This window comes from Daphnia pulicaria, chromosome 1 (genome assembly GCF_021234035.1).
Source record: "Daphnia pulicaria isolate SC F1-1A chromosome 1, SC_F0-13Bv2, whole genome shotgun sequence".
In the NCBI taxonomy this organism is placed as follows: Eukaryota; Metazoa; Arthropoda; class Branchiopoda; order Diplostraca; family Daphniidae; genus Daphnia; species Daphnia pulicaria.
In genome coordinates this window covers 21,842,578-21,862,352 of record NC_060913.1, presented here as the reverse complement: position 1 = coordinate 21,862,352, position 19,775 = coordinate 21,842,578, and the positions used below count along the sequence as shown (strand labels likewise).

At 38.4% G+C, this 19,775-nt stretch overlaps 4 protein-coding genes and 1 long non-coding RNA gene across 7 annotated transcripts in view; 3 read left to right on the top strand and 2 right to left on the bottom strand.

The window, feature by feature from the left end:
• Positions 1-4,400, top strand: part of LOC124321086 (uncharacterized transmembrane protein DDB_G0289901-like) — a 122,328-nt gene extending 117,928 nt beyond the window's left edge. Inside the window, exons 3-15 of the mRNA XM_046783993.1 lie at positions 5-75; positions 135-1,168; positions 1,227-1,350; positions 1,448-1,706; positions 1,783-1,815; positions 1,896-2,021; positions 2,259-2,336; positions 2,581-2,717; positions 2,783-3,078; positions 3,147-3,248; positions 3,313-3,420; positions 3,488-4,035; positions 4,107-4,400. Coding sequence (XP_046639949.1) covers positions 5-75; positions 135-1,168; positions 1,227-1,350; positions 1,448-1,706; positions 1,783-1,815; positions 1,896-2,021; positions 2,259-2,336; positions 2,581-2,717; positions 2,783-3,078; positions 3,147-3,248; positions 3,313-3,420; positions 3,488-4,035; positions 4,107-4,182 — 2,992 coding nt within the window. The 3' untranslated portion in view covers positions 4,183-4,400. The remainder of the gene's footprint in view (positions 1-4; positions 76-134; positions 1,169-1,226; positions 1,351-1,447; positions 1,707-1,782; positions 1,816-1,895; positions 2,022-2,258; positions 2,337-2,580; positions 2,718-2,782; positions 3,079-3,146; positions 3,249-3,312; positions 3,421-3,487; positions 4,036-4,106) is intronic.
• An 868-nt stretch (positions 4,401-5,268) lies between these two features.
• Positions 5,269-8,297, bottom strand: LOC124321036. Its single transcript, XM_046783952.1, has 6 exons — positions 7,983-8,297; positions 7,391-7,922; positions 7,169-7,298; positions 6,996-7,095; positions 5,938-6,905; positions 5,269-5,874 (listed from the first exon to the last, which is right to left on the bottom strand). The coding sequence occupies exons 3-6, from the start codon at positions 7,258-7,260 to the stop codon at positions 5,322-5,324; spliced, it is 1,713 nt and encodes a 570-aa protein (XP_046639908.1). The 5' UTR covers positions 7,261-7,298; positions 7,391-7,922; positions 7,983-8,297; the 3' UTR covers positions 5,269-5,321.
• A 300-nt stretch (positions 8,298-8,597) lies between these two features.
• LOC124338468 lies at positions 8,598-9,946 on the top strand. 2 transcript variants are annotated; one of them, XM_046799698.1, is made up of 3 exons: positions 8,598-8,751; positions 8,811-9,251; positions 9,343-9,946. In XM_046799698.1, exons 2-3 carry the CDS (start codon positions 8,842-8,844, stop codon positions 9,434-9,436), a joined length of 504 nt encoding a protein of 167 aa, XP_046655654.1. In that variant the 5' UTR covers positions 8,598-8,751; positions 8,811-8,841; the 3' UTR covers positions 9,437-9,946. The 2 variants fall into 2 exon arrangements, with proteins under 2 accessions (XP_046655654.1, XP_046650971.1); XM_046795015.1 differs by having other exon boundaries at positions 8,808-9,251.
• Positions 9,947-13,130: 3,184 nt separating this feature from the next.
• On the bottom strand, positions 13,131-17,866 carry LOC124311080. The gene is made up of 5 exons (XM_046775412.1): positions 17,043-17,866; positions 16,214-16,962; positions 16,010-16,125; positions 14,559-15,940; positions 13,131-14,476 (listed from the first exon to the last, which is right to left on the bottom strand). The coding sequence occupies exons 1-5, from the start codon at positions 17,252-17,254 to the stop codon at positions 13,897-13,899; spliced, it is 3,039 nt and encodes a 1,012-aa protein (XP_046631368.1). The 5' UTR covers positions 17,255-17,866; the 3' UTR covers positions 13,131-13,896.
• A 24-nt stretch (positions 17,867-17,890) lies between these two features.
• LOC124320640 lies at positions 17,891-19,670 on the top strand. Of its 2 annotated transcripts, none has more exons than XR_006914007.1 (3): positions 17,891-18,109; positions 18,196-19,516; positions 19,582-19,670. It is a non-coding gene; the product is annotated as an uncharacterized LOC124320640 (long non-coding RNA). The 2 variants fall into 2 exon arrangements; XR_006914006.1 differs by having other exon boundaries at positions 19,578-19,666.
• The last annotated feature ends 105 nt before the right edge of the window (positions 19,671-19,775 follow it).

Genomic DNA, 19,775 nt, shown 5'->3' with positions numbered 1-19,775 from the left:
GCAGGTCTCGTGACAAGTCAGTGGATAGAGATCGTTCTGTATCTCGTGACAACCACCCACCCACCCATAGCGCTGGTATCTGGTATCCGCTTCCTATTTGTTTAGATTCCTTTTCTAATTTCTTATTATATCAGGTTCATCCAGAGGTGCCGCCACCGAATCGTGGGATGCTCCTGTCGATGTTTGGGGACTGGGAAGCACCGCTAGTGGTTCAAAGACCTCTACATCTCGTTCTGCAACACCCGTCAGCAGCGAACCTGATGACTGGAACGCTGCAACCAACGCCTGGGGTTCCGTTACATCCAATCGAACTGCAGCGAAAACGACGCCTATTACAAGACCTGCATCGAGTAGTGGCGCCTCTAATGATGATTGGGGAGCTCGTGCTGATGCGTGGGCATCGGGCGGAAGTTCAGCTCCTCGTGGAAGAACAACACCAAGTGCAAGCCCAGCAGGAACCAGCACGGATGATTGGGGTGCACCCAGCAAAACGCCAACCAGTGGTAACGGTGTTGCGGCGGATGATTGGAATTCCGGCTGGAGATCTACATCTAATCCGTCGACTCACAAGTCCACTTTTGCTCCCAAACCTGGAGGTGGTGATTACTGGGGAGCCAAAGCTGATGCTTGGGCAAGCTCTAAGGGAAGGACAACTCCAAGCGCTAACAAAGATGATGATTGGGGAGGCTCTACCAGTTCAAGCAGTCCCTGGGCAACTGGCGCAAATGCTGCTCCCCAATCAAGAGGTGGAAGAACTTCTTCACGGGGTGGATCCAGATCCGGTGCTCCTGCCGTCAGCCAACCAGCTCCAGTCGACGATTGGGGTATACCTAGTGATACACCAGCTGCCCCACCTGCTACAACTACACCTCGTAGCGGTGCAGCAACAACATCAACCAACGACGACTGGGGTACAGAAGCCGATGCCTGGGCATCTGGAACTAGTAGCAAGCCAACAACTCCGAGAGCTGCACCGACCGCTAGTTCATCTGGTGGTGGCGGTGATGATTGGTCATCAGCAGCCGATACCTGGGCCAGTGGAAGCAGCTCCAAGACCACAACGCCTAGTGCCAGCAAATCGGATGATCCATGGAGTGTCGTAGTTAACAGTGGAGGATGGTCTTACTGCTCTAGAGGAAGAGGAGGAGGAACCATGTCCTATTATAATGTAAACGACGTGTTAATTTATATTTTTGCCCTAGAAACTTATTTGAAATCAATCTCAGTCTCAGTCTAGCTTTGGCCCCAATGGAGAGAGTAGCGACAATCGCTCCCGAAACACTACAGCGCCTGTCATTAATGATGATTGGAGGCGTTCTGCCACCACAAGCAGCACTCACTGGACTACGGGTGCTTTTTTCTTTTATTATTTTTTATCTATAAAAATGCAACTGTTATAACATGACAATATTTTGTAATTCGTATAACCTTTTTTTTTTTAAAACAGGCAGTAGAAAATTCAACGACGACGCTTGGGGAGCTCCTGCATCTACTCAAGGAGGCAGTAGAGCAGATTTAAACGGAAGACGAATCAAGCTTGTCGAGGATAAAGATTCTGGTAGACGCGAATCTCGCCGTCGTTCTCGTTCCCGCTCACGTCGTCGCTCATCTTCTCGTTCCCGCTCACGTCATCGCTCACGTCGTCGTTCACGTTCTCGTTCCCGATCACGTCGTCGCTCACGTCGTCGCTCACGTTCTCGCTCCAGGTAAAAAACAAAAAGTCTTTGTTACTTTTGGGTGTAGTCTCCGTGTATTAATTAAATTTAATGGTTCTTCAAATAGGTCCAGAAGCAAGAGCCGCAGTCGTTCAAAAAGGTGTGTTTCATCATCTATTATTTGTGGATTAAATTTTATAACCAGCCGATTAATTTTTTAAATCATTATGTCCATTTAAGAAGGAAAATTGTCCTAAATGTCCATTTAGGAAGCAAAAGTCGCAGCCGCTCCAAATCTCGCGGGCATTCAAAGTCCAAGAGCAAGTCCCGTTTGCGTTCTCCGAGAAAGTCTCGATCCGAGTCGAGGTAATATTGCATATATAATCTTAAATAAGTTGTAACCCGATCGCCACGCTTCAACCTCTGCATCTTGAGGATAGAAGTGCCTAAATTTATTATGAACGGGTATATTAAAGATCGCGTAGGAAGCATCCTTAGCCTACTATAGGATTGGATGTGCCGAAAAACGATGATGTCAAGTTTAACTTTTTATGGAAAGTTCTAGACGTGATTGTACTAATTATTTGAACAATTTTCATTCAGGTCTCGCGACAAGTCTATGGATAGGTCAAAGAGCAAGTCACACTCACGTTCGTCAAGAAAATCTCGCTCCAAGTCCAGGTGAATATCTCGATTTAGATTATGAATGTTTTCATGTCTCCCGATCGCCACGCCTTTTTCTTGCACCCATGGGAAGAAAGGTGCCAAAATTACAAACGGGAATATTAATTGGCCACGTAGGAAGCAGCCGAGATTCAATTTAATCTTCAGGCTGTGCCTTAAACGGAGGCAACAATAAAATCCTAACGTTCGAAAGCTTTTAATTGGTCGCATTCAACATTTAAATTTACAATTTGTCTTGCAGGTCTCGTGACAAGTCAGTGGATAGAGATCGTTCTGTATCTCGTGACAAGTTTTTTGTACGCCCTGACTCCGTAAGGAAATGCTTCCGCTGCGGTGTAGTGGGCCATGAAGCAAAAAATTGTAGAAACAACGATAAAAGTAACTTGTTTAATTATTTATTTTTCACCTTATTATATTATTTATTATCATTTCTAATTTCTCAGATGCCTGGGCATCTGGAACTAGTAGCAAGCCAACAACTCCGAGAGCTGCACCGTCCGCTAGTTCATCTGGTGGTGGCGGTGATGATTGGTCATCAGCAGCTGATAACTGGGCCAGTGGAAGCAGCTCCAAGACCACAACGCCTAGTGCCAGCAAATCGGATGATCCATGGAGTGACGTAGGTAACAGTGGAGGATCGTCTTACAGCTCTAGAGGAGGAGGCGGAGGATCGTATGGCTCTAGAGGAGGCGCTGGCGGCGGCAGAGGAGGAGGAGGAGGAGGAAGACCCTGCTTTAACGTAATTTTATTGCTTCTTTATCATATCATATTTATTATCAATCTGATCCATCTGTTTTGAAATCCTAGTGCAATGAAGAAGGTCACATGTCTAGAGAATGCCCCAAGCCTTCTACCAGGGGAGGTGGTAGAGGAGGAGGAAGAGGAGGAAGCACTGCGACGTGTTATAATGTAAATTTATTTATTTCACTTTTTAAATTGTATCGTAGTAATCAATTTGACCCTTAAAATGTAGTGCAATGAAGATGGACACGTGTCGAGAGAATGCCCCAAGCCTTCCACCAGGGGTAGAGGAGGAGGAAGAGAAGGAGGTAGCGGTGGTGGAAGGAATACTTGCTTTAAGGTGAGTTTATTTAAATTTAATTTAGTTGTTGATTTCCTGATATCTAATATTTTACTTTCTATTTTAGTGTAATGAAGAAGGGCACATGTCAAGAGATTGTCCCAATGGAGGCAGTAGCGGGGGAGGCAGTCGCTCCCGATCCAGTACCGCGCCTGCCGATGATGATTGGGGAACATCTTCCGCCACCAGCAGCAGCAGTCCATGGGCTACGGGTGCTAATGCAGCTCCTAGAGGTAGAGCAACACCGAGTGCTGGAAAATCAAATGATGATGTTTGGGGAGCTCTAGCACCTCCTCGAGGAGGCAATAGATCAACACCAAGTGCCAGCAAGTCAAATGACGATGATTGGGGAGCTCCTGTGCCTCTCGTAGCAGGTGGCAGAGCAACTCCTAGTGCTAGCAAATCCAACGACGATGATTGGGGAGCTACTGCCGATTCCTGGTCTTCGGTTACTGGAAAGAGTGGTGGTGGAGATCGCGGGTCAAGATCTAGTAGAAGTGTTGCACCTTCAGGGGATTCCTGGGACACTGACGCGACCTCCAAAGCTTCTGCGTCTAGAGGAGATGATGATTGGGGTTCGTCTACCACTGCACCTGGAACAACACCGAGATCTGGGTATAATTTTAATTCTGGATTTATTTATTTAAAAATGTGTTTTATGTAACTGTTTTCGTTTGATTTTGCTGTAATGGTCGAAGAAGCTCCCGCCCAGGTGGTCGCAGTAACGAAATCAAGCTTGTCGGGGATAAAGATTCGGGCTGACGCGGTTCTCACGGTCTTTCGTTTATAAAGGGTAGATTTATTGCATCATTGACGGAACCCAGATGTCTGTTTCATTCTTTAATTCGTTGTTATCCAACTGCCTCGCTCTAATAATAATAAGCTACGCTAGAAAATGTTTGCATGTCAGTTAACCCTACATACTACTTTCCTATTCTCCAATTAAGCAGATTGTTTTCCAGCAACACCAACGTTTGCATACACCGAGGTTAGGCCTAATTACGTTATATTTATTGCGAGCCCGAAGGGCGAAGCTAATAATCGCATACGCAGAAAAAAAAAAGCCATGTCACTTTGTCTGTATGTATGTATGTATGTATGTATGTATGTAACGCTCCATAGCTCGGGCTTTTTACGACACATTTCAGACTTTTTGGTCTTAAAAATTACACAAAAAATATGCGGTGCGACCAGAACAAAAATAATTTCATTTACTTAATTAGTTCTCCTGTAATTAATGAAAAACTGTTAAAATAATTGCTTAACGACTAAAGACATCTGGCGGTGGCGACTACAACTTTTTCACCTTAGGTTTAAATTTCACTTTCCACTACATATGTAAGTGTCATTTATTTAACGTGTTAAGTTTAAAATTTATCCTTCTCGTCGGATAATTTTTATTGAAATATATTCGTAATGGATGGTTAAACATGAGTAAAATAATTTTACGAATATATTCCGCCCAATCAAATCACCACCAGATGTCCGTAGTATCGCCGTGATGACGCAATCTTTGATGTCCCATCCATGACGCAACAACCAGATTTGCATTTATGTTTTGCAGTTATTTGACTAAAAGATGGTTATTTTTAAATTCAATTATTGAACTTTATGTGTAAAAATTGGAAAATAAGAGTTAAGCAAACTAAACGTTAATAACTTGCAAGGATATTGAACTTTGACAGAAAAATACCGTTTTAAGACCAAAAAGTCTGTGAAGAAAAGTGTGAACTGTGAATAAGTCCGAGTTAACAATAGGCCCTGAATTTTTCATTTAAGACAGTTTTCAACTGGCTTACGATTATCCCTTCGCGGCGAGCTGATAAGCTTGCTTTTCTATCTTATATAAAATGCTCACAATTCGTCTACATAAGATTTCTGCACAGAATTAATATCGGTTGTTACTGGTGACAATTCAATTTGACATTTTTAAATGCAGAGCAAAACCTGTTTGCATCTTCCTGCAAAGATTTTCCGAAATCTTCGTCACCTTCCCGATGCATCCAGTTGTAAAGCGTTTTATCCCATTCCATTTTTATTGTCCATATTTCTTTCAGTTGATCACTCGCTTTCTCGACAGGATCAGGAATGAAAGGGAAATCGAACGGAAGTAAATAGAAAAATTTGATTTGTTTCATGGATTCTACAGCCTCGATTTTCTTCGCCATACGATGCAAGCATCTTAAGTAGTCTTCGTACTGATTGCATTCGAAAAGAGTCGAATTTCCTCCTCGTTTGACTTGTTCACTTAATTTTGCCATTGTTTGAAAATCTTCCGAATCTTCTTTGGTGCTCTCCTCTTGGGACTTTTTAAGTAGCCATTCTGTTGCGTTGCGTACGTCCAGTGATTTATCCGATTTTGTAAATTCCTCTAAAACAAGTTGGAATGTGATTCGGGTGTTGCCAAACATGTAGTGATGTTGCAAATGCCTTCTAGAAGTATCCTCGATGGACCTGGAAAAGCAAAGGTTTAAATTATTTTGAAAATTCACTTTTTATTTTCAGTTGTAAACTTACAGTATGTCTTCACAAATTTTACAGTGAGAATGCCATCCTAAAGTTAAATCTTCTTCCGCCATGTATTTCAATATTTCCAGCCCGCCATTTCGATCTTCTATTCCGCGTTTTTGTAACATTTTGTAGTATTCGTTCACTCGACGTTCACAGCGAAATTGAATTCCATAGCGAATCAAAAGTCTTAGGGGTTCATCCAATAAAGAATCTTCCATGTAATTTTGTAAAAGATAAAAAAGAGCATTTTCTCCGCTGGATGTTTTCGAATTAATGTCGATTCCGTTGCGAATTAACAACTTGATGACGCCGATGAAATTTTTGATTTGATCATTTTGGCATAGAAAGTGAAGAGCATTCCATCCAAAATTGTTTTTGTAATTGGCTTCGATCCCGCATTCAATGAAGAGGTTCACGAGTTCGAATAAATTATTGTTTCGATAATGTTGGCACAACAGTAGCAGGGCATTGTTTCCGATATCGTTTTTACTTGATTCAACTTTCATTCCGTTTTTAATTAAAAGCTGAATTATGTCAATTAAATCGTCGTTTTGATAATTTTCGCACAACAAAAGTAAAGCATCCCATCCGTTAACAGCTTTACACGTAATTTCGATACGGTAGAGAATTAAAAGATTGATCAGATCATATAGATTGTTACCCCGATACTTTTGGCACAGTAAAAGAAGTACGTTGTTGCCGCGTTTGTCTTTGAAATTAATGTCAGCTCCTTTTTTGATCAATATGTGAAAAATTTGCTGCAAGTTGTCTTTGGCATTAGTTTTGCTTTGCCCTAGCTGAAGGAGTGGTGTCAATTCTTGGTAATTAATGCAGTTGACATCGACGACTCCTATTAAATCTTTGATTTCTTTTAAACTTGGATAGGTTTCGGCTGCACATAGACAGTAAAATCGTTTTTGTTTTTCTGCTGCACATAGACAGTAAAATCGTTTTTGTTTTTCTGCTGTATCTAGCTATAAAAAAAAATTTTAAATTTTAAATTCAAATTTGGTGTTATTTTCTACATGCCAACATCTTGTATTTGGACTTCTTCCTATAGTTACCGAAGTTGTCATTTCCGCTGTTCCTTTAAAGTCGGTCGATGATGCAGTGCTTTCTTTTTTGGTGTCGTAAGACAAGCTGTCAGTCGAATAACGAATATCTCTGTTGGGATCGTAAAATTGTTATTAAGTTTTCGAATAAAACAAATATTAATGCGTATAACAGATTTTTTTACTCTTCTTCTGGTGTTGTGTTCCGTCTAGTAGCCTCGATTTTAATAACGACCCTCGAAGATGGGATTCTGTTCTCGGGTTCGCCTTCTAACATGTCTAGAATCAGGTAGCGAGCATTTTTCGACCGTATTTCTGTATTTAATGGAATAGAAAACAAATTTAGAATTGAAATGTGCTTTAAATTTGTTCTTGCTCGTGGCAAAGGTAAAAAAGTTGATAATTACCTTTTAGATTGACGGGGTTTTGTTTATTAATATTAATTATAATATCCCTACTAACAGAACCATATAGATGGCGACCGTCTTTAATAGAAAGTAACCGAAGACGAGTCCTGCTGCAAAGACGTCGCTTTTGGTTGTTACTTTAAGTCGCGATGATGTTGCTCCGCTTAATTCAAATTCTTCCGTTTCTTCAATGCCTAGCATTTCCGATATTTCGGGTGCTAACCATTCGAAGGCTCTTTCGCTTAGAGTACTACCTTTAATTTCGTGATTTAGTGTACTCAGTTTGAAATCTGCCCATTTCATCAAGACTTTTCTGTCATCAGGAGAACTGTTTGAATCCACCCAAATGAGTACATTTGCAGGCTTTATGTTGCCATGGATCAGTTCGTTTGAATGAATGTACTCGAGTCCAACTGCAAGTTGATGAAGAACATCTTCTCGTGGTGGCATCGGTCCACAGTATTTTTGCGGATCCCCATCATTCAAGAATAATTTGTCCAGTGACGCTTGGCACAATTCCATTGCGTAATACCTATGCCATAAGTCATCACGTAAGAAAATTGTTTTCTTTAATTGGTAAAATTGAGGTTACCTGAAGTCGGAGTTGCTTTCAGCGTAAAGAAGTTTAATGACGTTTTCATGATCGAGCTTACGCCAATCGTCTTCTTCGTAGATGCATGCGTCGTGAAGCAAAAATCGTTTCACTGCAACTTGTTGTCGACGCCAGACACCCTTATAGCAATTAGCGATACTTCCCATTCCCAATACCTTGTTGGTGTTGCAAACGATTTCCATCCTGAAGTTGACGCTTTGGTAAGAAAGTGCTGGAAGCTGTGCGAAGAAATCTGTATAGTTATAATACACTTCACCCTTGCAGTGTTTCGTTACAATAAGATAACTATATAGAGGTTCTTTTAAGTCACCTGGCTTTGAATTGTGTTTTGAACGCATTTTTATTTCGTTATCAGTTGCTCTTTATCAAATCGTCAGCAGTTTGGAATACCAAAATTACACACTTTTTTACATCACGCCTTTACACAGGCATGATGACGTGCTGCAAAGATAATAAAGACAGACTTTTGTAAACCTTTTTACTTTATCTACATGCACTGAAGTGGTGCAACTATAACAATCCTTATTTTCCTATAGCCTTTTTTTGTTATCACCATGTTCCCATTTATGAGTTTGTTACTTGCCTAATCTTTCGATGTGCGGTTTATTCGGCGAACGTGATGGTAGCCTTCTGAGTGATCTTACTCTTTTTCACAGCTTATTTGCCTTATCGTTGAGGGAATTTTTAGTGATGGTGATTATTTCTTCTGAACGGCAGGACCAAAGGCAAATAACACACTTTCAGACAGGTATAATACGCTACCTTTAAGTCACCATTAATAAATTATTTTTTTTTTTAATGTAGCAGGTGACATTTTTTAAAAAATTGTAAACATAATATGGCTGCAGCGTTTCCTCAGCTGAGTGCGTTCGCCAACCACAATTTTGTTTTGATGAACGGCGAACATTGGGAATCGAGTGAGAACAGGAGATACGTTCAAGCTCATGCTTGGCTAGCAGAATTCACGCGAATTCTCCTCGAATGGATTCTGCAATGGGAACCTGAACCGTATTACTATAGCCAATACCACAACCGTGACGAGCTACTAACCTCTGGCGGCCCATTGGAAATCCTCAACTACCTTAAAGATAATGCGGATATAATCGCTAATAATAATTTTAGCACAAAAAGGATACTGGAAGATAAACTCCGTCAAATCGCATCATTAAGAAACACGATCACTCACAACACAGTAAGAGATTCGGGTCCACTCATAAGCTTGCTCCAACACATGAAGTTGGTGTGCAGGTACGTCTTGTTGTAAACATTTTTTTGTAAAAAAAAAAGAAATAATTTAGAAACAAAACGGTGCCATACTGATTTTTAAATTTATTATTAGTTTCTCCCCCGCCACGCGACCACGTGAATTTGCCTCTAGATGCGAAACAGAGGAAGACAACGCGACGAATTCTAACACAGCTGATTTGTATTGATTGATAAATGCCGATAAATGGTTAGCTGTTTGCATTTTGTTTTTCACTGCCAAATGAACCGTTGAACGTCAGATTGAAAGACTTTTAATAATGCTTTTGTCATCTCTGCGCCTAGTATTCAGTTGAAAAAATACCTGAGAAGAAAAGTAAAACTCCAACCAAGTAAATGAAGTTAACAGTTATCGAGAAAGGGTTGTGCTCAATCTTTAAATTTTTACTTCACATTTTTTCCTTTTGCAGTTATTATTATTTCATTTTTTTACTTAAATTTTACTTGAGCTGCTTGGCACCAGTGCGCACCACTATACCCGTTTAATGTACTTAAGTAATAGAATTTATACTGCTAGATGGCTCCCCCTCTTCAAAACTCATCACGACTTCACGATTACACGTTAGTAGAAAACCTATAAATACGAGAAAAATTCCCTTATTTCGTAAAAAAAATTTAATGTGATTTACATAACTTTTTATCATTTTGTATCTTAGTAAATAAATGAATTTTCAACTCAATACTATGGGGTGCGGATTGAACACTTTTTCCAAAAAAAATGTTCAATAATCGATTACCATATTTGATGTGAAAACAAATTGATAATCGATTTGAATATTGAAATCAAGTTGAAAATATATTCAAAAATTGAAAATCTTTTGAAAACGATTTCATAAATTGAAAATGATTTTGAAAAATGAAAATGATTTCGAAAAACTAAAAATGAATTTGAAAAACTAAAATGATTTCGAAAAATGAAAACGAATTTGAAAAATGAAAATGAACTTGAAAAATGAAAATGAACTTGAATATCCATACAATTTCGGGAGTGCGATATGACACCACCCTACTCTATCCCCAGCTCTCTCCGGATGCTATAGCCACCCCGAGACAACCGACTAGCCATTGATGGCTATGTCGCTGATTCCAGCCAGCTAGGCCGTCAGCGATACTGTCAGCCCTTGCCGGGCGGTGCTGGCCACCGCTGCCGCCACAACGGCAGCCGCTAAAGTCTCTCTCGACCGCAGGCCGAGTATTACCCTACACAAAAATAGATTACACGATCCAACGTGAAAAGTTTCATGTTCCTATACGACTACTTTTATTTGAGGCCGGCCATGAAAAAAAAAAGCTTTTCTGTTGAAACGGACATGGGCAACATGACCATTTGGATCCTCTTCTTTGGCCTCCACCGCCATGTCCGCTGCCTCCATGATGGTAGAAAAGATAGACGTTGCACCAATTTTTGGTGTTCAATCCGTCGCTGCAGCTGAGACAGAGCCATCCTTCCAATGAACTCTTCCTTGGAATGGCCCAATTTTATATAAATGCCGTAGAGTATCGGGTAGGTAACACTTCCGGCGCACGTGGACCACATGGCAAAGACGTAGAGACAATAGAGAAGTCCAGCTTCCCAATCCGCTTAGATAGCGGATAATTTCCAGCAGGGCCAGCACCAACATGAGGATCCACGTCAGCAAGAAGGCGTGTCCGCCTTCTTCTTCTCGTCGGATTGAACGGCAGAGTATCGCAGCAGTACAAGACGCATAGGCCTATCCAGCGAAACGTACCAGAACACTTCTTTCCGGGCAGTTGGCAGTTAGTGGAATGACGAGAACTTCGCGAGAACGTCATACCGAGGCGTGACTGGAACTTTTCTCAGGTGAAAGCCACCCATTCGGCCGTTCCGTCTTCATCGTTGCTGGGTAGGCTGTGTGTCATTTACTGCAGGAACATGAAACTTTTCACGTTGGATCGTGTAATCTATTTTTGTGTAGGGTAATACTCGGCCTGCGGTCGAGAGAGACTTTAGCGGCTGCCGTTGTGGCGGCAGCGGTGGCCAGCACTGCCCGGCAAGGGCTGACAGTATCGCTGACGGCCTAGCTGGCTGGAATCAGCGACATAGCCATCAATGGCTAGTCGGTTGTCTCGGGGTGGCTATAGCATCCGGAGAGAGCTGGGGATAGAGTAGGGTGGTGTCATATCGCACTCCCGAAATTGTATGGATATTCAAGTTCATTTTCATTTTTCAAGTTCATTTTCATTTTTCAAATTCGTTTTCATTTTTCGAAATCATTTTAGTTTTTCAAATTCATTTTTAGTTTTTCGAAATCATTTTCATTTTTCAAAATCATTTTCAATTTATGAAATCGTTTTCAAAAGATTTTCAATTTTTGAATATATTTTCAACTTGATTTCAATATTCAAATCGATTATCAATTTGTTTTCACATCAAATATGGTAATCGATTATTGAACATTTTTTTTGGAAAAAGTGTTCATTCCGCACCCCATACAATACCCTATGCGGTGCCATTCTGACTGTAATTAAGAAATAATAATAAAATTTTCTTCAAAGCTTTACAGAATAAAAACAAAATAAGTCGCGCTCAGAAGCTTGGACGAAATTGATTGAGTGTTATGTACATGCATCGAAGTATTTGGTGTCTATTGCGAAAATTTTCATACTTTTTTATTCTTCTTAATCATGAGGTGCTTTTTTGATCTTTTTTTTATCAGATGTAGGCTACCAAGGCGCCTGGCACCCCATACCAAGTATATGGCATTGCACTGTTTTTTTTTAAGGTCAGAAAGTCTCGGATAACCTCAAATAATTTAAATTCTATTCTCGATAATATATTTCAATCAATTTATTTGAAAAATGTATATGAAATACAAAGAATTGACCGTTTGATGGTGCCTTAATCCTTTTGAATAGAAAAGCGGGAAAAGAGGCGAAAGATGGAACGAGAAATTAAAACAAATGAGAAATGACCAATGGCAACATCGCACTGCTAGAGTTTTTTAAACGACTAAAAGTTCTGTCTCCGACACATGGCCATCTATAGTTCACGGCCCATCATCGTACGCTTCTGTGTGGGACCAATTTTGGGTTCCCTGCCCCTTTCCTGTTGCCATAGTACATAGCCAGAGGGTCGTAAGGTTTCGTTTTTTGTTCCACATTTCCGCAGATTTTTCCACCCTTTGGAAGCCTGTGTGTCTGACTTGCAATGCGTCATGGTCAGAATCACCAGAAATAAGCGATTGGCAGCCTAGTTGGTATAGCGGTGGATTCTCAAATGAGAAGTGATAGGTTCAAATCTGTGCATATAACAATCAATTTTTCATAATTTTTTCTTGTTTTTTCTATATTTTTAAAGGGAATTAGATGGAATGCCTAGATTCTTTAAAAAATGCGAGTTTTTTTCACTTTTTAAAACAAAATCTGAATTTGTTTTCTATACCAACTAGGCAGCCAATCGCTTATTTCTGGTGATTCTGACCATGACGCATTGCAAGTCAGACACACAGGCTTCCAAAGGGTGGAAAAATCTGCGGAAATGTGGAACAAAAAACGAAACCTTACGACCCTCTGGCTATGTACTATGGCAACAGGAAAGGGGCAGGGAACCCAAAATTGGCCCCACACAGAAGCGTACGATGATGGGCCGTGAACTATAGATGGCCATGCTCCGACACTGGGATCTGGTATGCAGACAGCCAGACAGGAAAACCTCACGATTTTTTTATTTTCTTTATTTTGCGACTTAATCTGGAGTTTACCAATTTTTTTACAATCGAATCATACGGCCAGTCTATTTAGAAATATTCATTTTTCTTACTACAGCTGGTGAGAATCTCAAGAGGTAAATATAGCCTACCGTCTAACAAAACTAAACATAAACAAGAAGTCGTCACAATTGCCATGTGATTGTAAATTGTTTTCTTAAAGAGGATTTGACTTTGAGTGTACTCGGACTTGCATACGGATTATGGAAAGAAAATCTTGTTTGGCTTGTGGGTTAAAGTAAGGCTGAGGGGCTCTGGAGTAACTTTACAAGATTTCATATCATTTTTAAGTTGCTCAAGTTATTTCAGTTTTCAAAATATGGCCCAATGAATAGTAATAGACTTTTGCTTAATATTGACACAACATTTTATGTGACTGTTTATTTTCTGCCAGGATGAAGGGTGGAACCTGGCTTACTGCCTGTTTAGTGAGTTGGCCTATAATAATTCACTCACCAAAAAATTGGACATTAGCACATACTGGTCCAATATTTCACGGTAAGTTCCAATATTTTCATTAGTTTCTTGTCCAGGAAAACAGTAGTGACTTCAACTGGCATTAAAAAAAACGCTTTTTTTTGCCGTTCGTTCGTGTCTGCTGGATTAAACATTAGTAGCGTGATCACCAGCTTTTCTTACGTTTTTTGTTGGCTGTTATTTTCTTACGCAAAGTGAAGGAATAATTTTGACTTCCAAATTGAATTTGAGATGGGAAAAAAATGTATTTCAAGATTCCAATTGTTTCTTGTGATTTACCCAAATTAATTCCAATGAGGCACATGTTATTTAGTAATTTGACACCCCTGCTCCCTTATGGTTTTTCTAAACTAAAATGATGCACTATTTATATCGGTTCCCAATTTTATTTAGGGGTTCAATAATGTAAGGAGCGCTTTTGAAGTTCACTGCTTTTTCCGTTGTTGCCCGTGACAATTTAGGGAATAATTCACTGACGAAAACAAACCCTTCATGCTATCTTTTTTCAAAGTTTTTCCGAAATAGTCATTGCCTGGTTTATGCATCCAACAAAAAAGAGTTTTGTCCCATTCGCTAAGTGCTGTTTTGAATTCAGGGTCATCTTTTTTATCGGCTGGGAACGTCAATGAATAATCAAATGGAAGAAGATAAAAAAACTCAATCTGCTTCTTTGATTTTTCAGCTCCGATTATACGCGCGATACTATGCAAACTTCTCATGTAATGCTCGTACAGGTCGCACTGGAAAAGACTCGAGTCTCCTCCTTTCATTTGCTCGCCGATTTCGACCATTGTTTTAAAGCACTCTTGATCTTCAGAGGTCGTAAAATGGTTTTGAGCTTCTTCGCACAATTTTCCTGGATTTGGTTCGTCCTGATCAGCAACAGACTTTTGGGTAGATTTCTGCCATGCTTGTAAATCCTTCAGTATCATGTGATAGGCAACAAATGCGTTACCAAACATTTGGTGGTGTTGCGCTTGCCTTCTAGCACTTTCCTCAATTGATCTGCAAATGAAAACGTGGTTTATAATAGCCATAGAACTGATAAAAGTTATTTTATTTTATACTGGTTATTTTTGTTACTTACATAATATGATTGCAACTGCTACAGTTAGGATGCCATCCTAAGCTTAACTCTTCTTCGGCCATATATTTTAGTATTTCCAATCCACCGATTTGATTTTCCATTCCGCATTCTTGCAGTTTTTTGCAGCATTTGCTACTAAACTGAATCCCATGCCGAATCAACAGTTTTATGACTTCGTCTAATGGAGTTTTATCTTTAAAGTTTTCCAAAACATAAAGACATACATTCTCTGAATGGTTTACTTTCAAATGTATGTCAATTCCATTTTCAATTAGAAGTCGAATGATGTCAATTAAATTTTCGTTTTTGTAATATTTGCACAATTTAGTGAGAGCATTATCTCCTTTGTTGTTTTTGCAATTGATGTCGATCCCATTTTCGATGAAAAGTTGAATTATCTCAATTAAATTTTCCTTTTTATAATTTCCGCATAATAAAGTGAACGCATTTTCTCCGAAAATGTTTTTGTTATTGATGTCGATCCCATTTTCGATGAAAAGTTGAATTATCTCAATCAAATTTTCGTTTTTATAATATTCGCACAATTTAATGAGAGCATTATCTCCGTAGTTGTTGTTGCAGTTGATTTCGATTCTGTTTTTGATTAAAAGTCGAATAATGTCAATTAAATTTTCGTCTTTATTTGTGTATGTGCACAATTTAGTGAGAGCATTATCTCCGGATTTGGTTTTGAAATTGATATCGATCCTCTTTTCAATGAAAAGTTGAATTATCTCAATCAAATTTTCGTTTTTATAATATTCGCACAATGTAGTGAGAGCATTATCTCCGTGGTGGTTTTTGCAGTTGACTTCAATTCCATTATTTATCAGATGTTGAATTATCTCAATTAGATTTTCTTTTCGATAATGACAACACAATAAAGTAAGAACGTTCCATCCGTTCGTGTCTTTGAAGTTGATTTCGATTCCATTTTCAATCAAAAGTCGAATGATATCAATTAAATTTTCGATTTGATAATTGCGGCACAAGGAAGTGAGAGCATTTCCGTACTTGGTTTTGCAATTGACTTCGATTCCATTTTCAATCAAAAGTCGAATGATGTCGATTAAATTTTCGTTTTTATAACTTGCGCACAATAAAGTGAGAGCATTATCTCCGTATCTGTTTTCGCAATTGACTTTGATTCCATTTTCAATCAAAAGTTGAATTAACTCAATTAAATTTTCCAGTTTGTAAAAGTTACACATAATTTGTAGCGCGTTATTTCCATTTTCATCGACACTGTTGACATCGCCTCCATTTGCAATTAGGAGTTGAAGTGTTTGAATTACATTTTTTTCCTGATGATTAAATCGGCAATACCATGGTATGATGGTTTTCTTTCCCAATTCGTCTATTAATGTGGGAATTTCTAAAATCTTTCAACGTTCAAAATACCTTAAAATTGATTAACTAGAATTGTTTATATTATTTGCTATATCTTTTACCTCTTTTTGGATTAATTGCATTTGTTCAACAACATCTGACGATGTAATTATTCTTTCTTCTTTTTTGTAAGTCAACATTTGCAAGATTAATTCAGTAACTCGTTTCGATTCCATTTCTGCTCAATTAATAAATAATGACGATGGTAAAAATTTTCAATGATAGCACGGCGTAAGAAATGAAATCTTGGATAAGTAAAGACTTACTTTTAACATTGACCGGTTCATTCATTTTGATGTTTGATATTATTTTGTCTTCATCAACTCCAAAAGGATGGGCTCCATTTAAAAGAAGCGAACCAAAGACCAAGCCCGCTGCAAAGACGTCACTTTCAAAAGTAGCAAGTGTTCGAGGATTTGATAATGTTTGCAACTCGGGAGCTTGCCATGTTCTCGATCTTTTATCCGTGAAAAATTTTGTTTCAAACATGAGGAATTTTTTTGTGTCAATGTCACTCATTTTCTCAGTTCCTTTTTCGATATTTATTTTGGATTCTTCCTTATCTTGCAACTTTTGCTTTATTGTGTGCGTTTCATCAGTTGTTTTTTGTGGATTTTTTTCATGTTCTATAGAAAATGTTGATCCTGTTGCTTTTTCGATATTCGTTTCTGATTCCAGCTTCTCTTCTCCCTTTTGCATTAGTTGATCAATTCGATCACTTACTTTTTGTTTATTTGTTTGCTCTTGAATATCAACTTTCTTTGATTTGTCATAGCGTGATGGCGATTCGAAATAGGCCCATTTCAAAGTTATCTCAGTACCACTGTTGCAAATGACGACGTTTTCCGGTTTTATATCTCCGTGAATCAATTTTTGTGAGTGAAGGTACTCAAGTCCTAAAGCTAATTGCAATATAGCTGTAAAATGATCCGGTAGTAGTTTCTTTTTTTTATCACTCCTCCAGATTTTATTTAATGTGGTGCATTCTCCACGAAAATGAGTGTATTCCCTTCTCCTTAAATATAATAGAGTGCAAATTTAAACAATATGTCGATATCGTTTAACGTCTAACACAATTTCAATTTAATTACTTACTTGTAACTGTCATAGTTCTCTACGATTTTGAAGACGTTGGGATGTATTCGTCTTACAAGAACGAATTTCTCACGTTCATCATCATCTGTAAGTGATTTTGTCTTCAGTTGATTATAACGATCATAGTTAAGGTAATGGGTTGGAAAGTTCCAGCGGGGGATTTTATAGCAAAAATCTGTATCAGTGCTAATTTCCTCCATGTCCGTATCCATATTTATGCACTAAAAGAAAATCACATTCACAATTTTTAAGCGAAATTTTCAACCACTGCGTCTTTGTATGACAAGGTTTCGAAATTGTGCTATTGCGTAGTTACTAGGCTAGGCCTTAATCACATACTTTATGAGATATCAGTGTGCTGCGAGCTTGCGATAAGATAAGATAAGGAAAGAAAAAAAAAATTTCTATTTCGAAATAAAATTTCATTTCTTTTCTACGGAGATTTTCGCTGCGTTGGAAGGCTAAGTAGCTGTAACTAAACTTAATTTTGTGAATTCTTAAGCTTACAGTCGTATTATAAATTATTAGACTTCTCTGTTCTCTTCAAGGTATAATATTTTACATCTCAACCATATCTTTTATTTATTTGTGTCACTATTTTATTTTAAGATAAAAATACAGTTCTCAATGGCTGATCCGAATAGTTCATTGGGCGGATTCGCCAACCCAAAATTTGTGTTGATCAATGGCGACTATTGGAGTGAGAGTGGGAATAGGAGGTATGTCCAAGCCCATGCCTGGATTGTAGAATTCACAAACATTCTCCTTGATTGGATGAAAAAATCCGGGAATCCAGATCCTAAATGGATAGTAAACAAATTCGATAAGAAGAGCAAACGCACGATACAAAAAGAAAACAAACCACTTTGGAAAAAAGGTCCACTGGAAATTCTTAAATATATCGAAACAAATTCGTACGTTATCGCGAATGCCGATCCAAATTACCAGTTCCAATTACAAAAAGAAATGTCTAAAATTCGAGCACTCAGAAATCAGATCACACACGAAAATATAGAAAATTCTGAAACATTGAAAGAATTACTTGACCGAATGAAGAACGTCTGCGAGTAAGTTAATAATGTGTTCTCAATCTTTATCTTAGAAAACAACGCACAAAGAATTTACAATTGATAAAAGTATTTATTGTTATTAGATTGTCGGTCAAAATGAACGTGAAAGTGCGACCAAGTGAGTTTGCTTCCAGATGTGAGATTGAATTCAACAACGCAAATGACGAGCAAACTAGTTTTTTGTATTAAAGGATTAACAATGTGCTCATTTCGCTACCAAAGTAACCTGCCAATTCCTGCATAACTGATGTGTTAAACGCCAGCATAAGAAACTTAGCCTTTTAGTAGGACCTACTCTTTACATATCACCTTTTTGAGTTCATTACATTCAATCTTAATCCTTATAAATTATCTCTGCACTTTATTTTCACTGTTCCTAGTGAGGTCCTTCATTCTCCATATTCCTCTATACTTTGTTTCTTTCCTTCATTTTTTTGCACTCATCAACGCTACTGCTTCTGTACTCCTTTTATTTTAGTCATACAATTGGCTCCTAGATGGCTTTGATCTCCTACATTCCCAGTTTTAGTTACGTAGAAAATAGGACGGAAACGCCAGTACGCAACGTTATTGAATTTTACATTAATTTTTTTAACATTTTAAATTATTATCATCGATAAAAATAGTCCTTGTTATGGAATAGATTATTAAGTTTCAACTCAAAACTAAATTCTAAGCCATGTGCCTGAACTCGTCAAAGTGTTGTAAATTTTCCTTAAATCTCTTTACAGAAGAAAAAATTAGTCTCGCTCAGAAGCTTAGACGGAATGCCCACAAAATTCGAATTTGTCTCTTGGCTCTTTTGTTGTCAACTTGCTGTACGTGATGGAATCTATTCACATCCGAATAAGCAAAGAATTTATGCGTCTGGGCTAAAGGACCCCCATAACACACACAAACAAAATTTTCTTTCGTTAAATTTTTGAAATTCCCTGAAAAATAATCCCTCCAAATAAAAATTTTAATTCGATTAAAATATTTTTTTTAAAACAACATTCGGCTTGGATGGATCGATGACGAGTGAATAAATCATTTTTAGCGCCCGAGTCCAAATAACTTTGCATGACGCATTGCGCGGCTGAGCTGAGTGCTGACCCGCAAGTTTATGTTACGGTCTCCATGGCGACCGGGTTTATTTGCTCGAACAATATAATAATAAATTGATGGTTGTCCATAAAATTCTTTTATTTTATTTTTAGTATAGAAAAATAAATTTATTAGTGACCAAATCAATGGCTCGTGTCCGAAATACAAGAAAATACAGAGCTAGACAAGACCAGTAGTAGAAAAGAATATAAGAAAAAGCCCAACAACCGTGTTTCCTCCCTTAAGGGCCTTAACGAATCATTAACGAAATAAAGAAAGAAGAAAAAAAGAAAGAAGCCCCCAACAACAATTGGAAAGGTAGGTAGGTAGGGGGGTGTTCATTAGAGTAATAATAATGAAGTCCTCTTTTCTCTCCAAGAAAGATAAGCCTCGGGCCATGTTTCCTCGCAACAACCAGAAGCTCGTTATTACATCTATCGCCAGTTTCTTCAAATGAATTGCTGTGGAGAAGAGAACTTTCTAATTCATTCCAACTTTTATATATTTCTCATGAAAGAAAAGAAAGAAAGACAAAATTCAACGATCCGTGAATGCTGTGAGAAAAAATAAAAAAAAC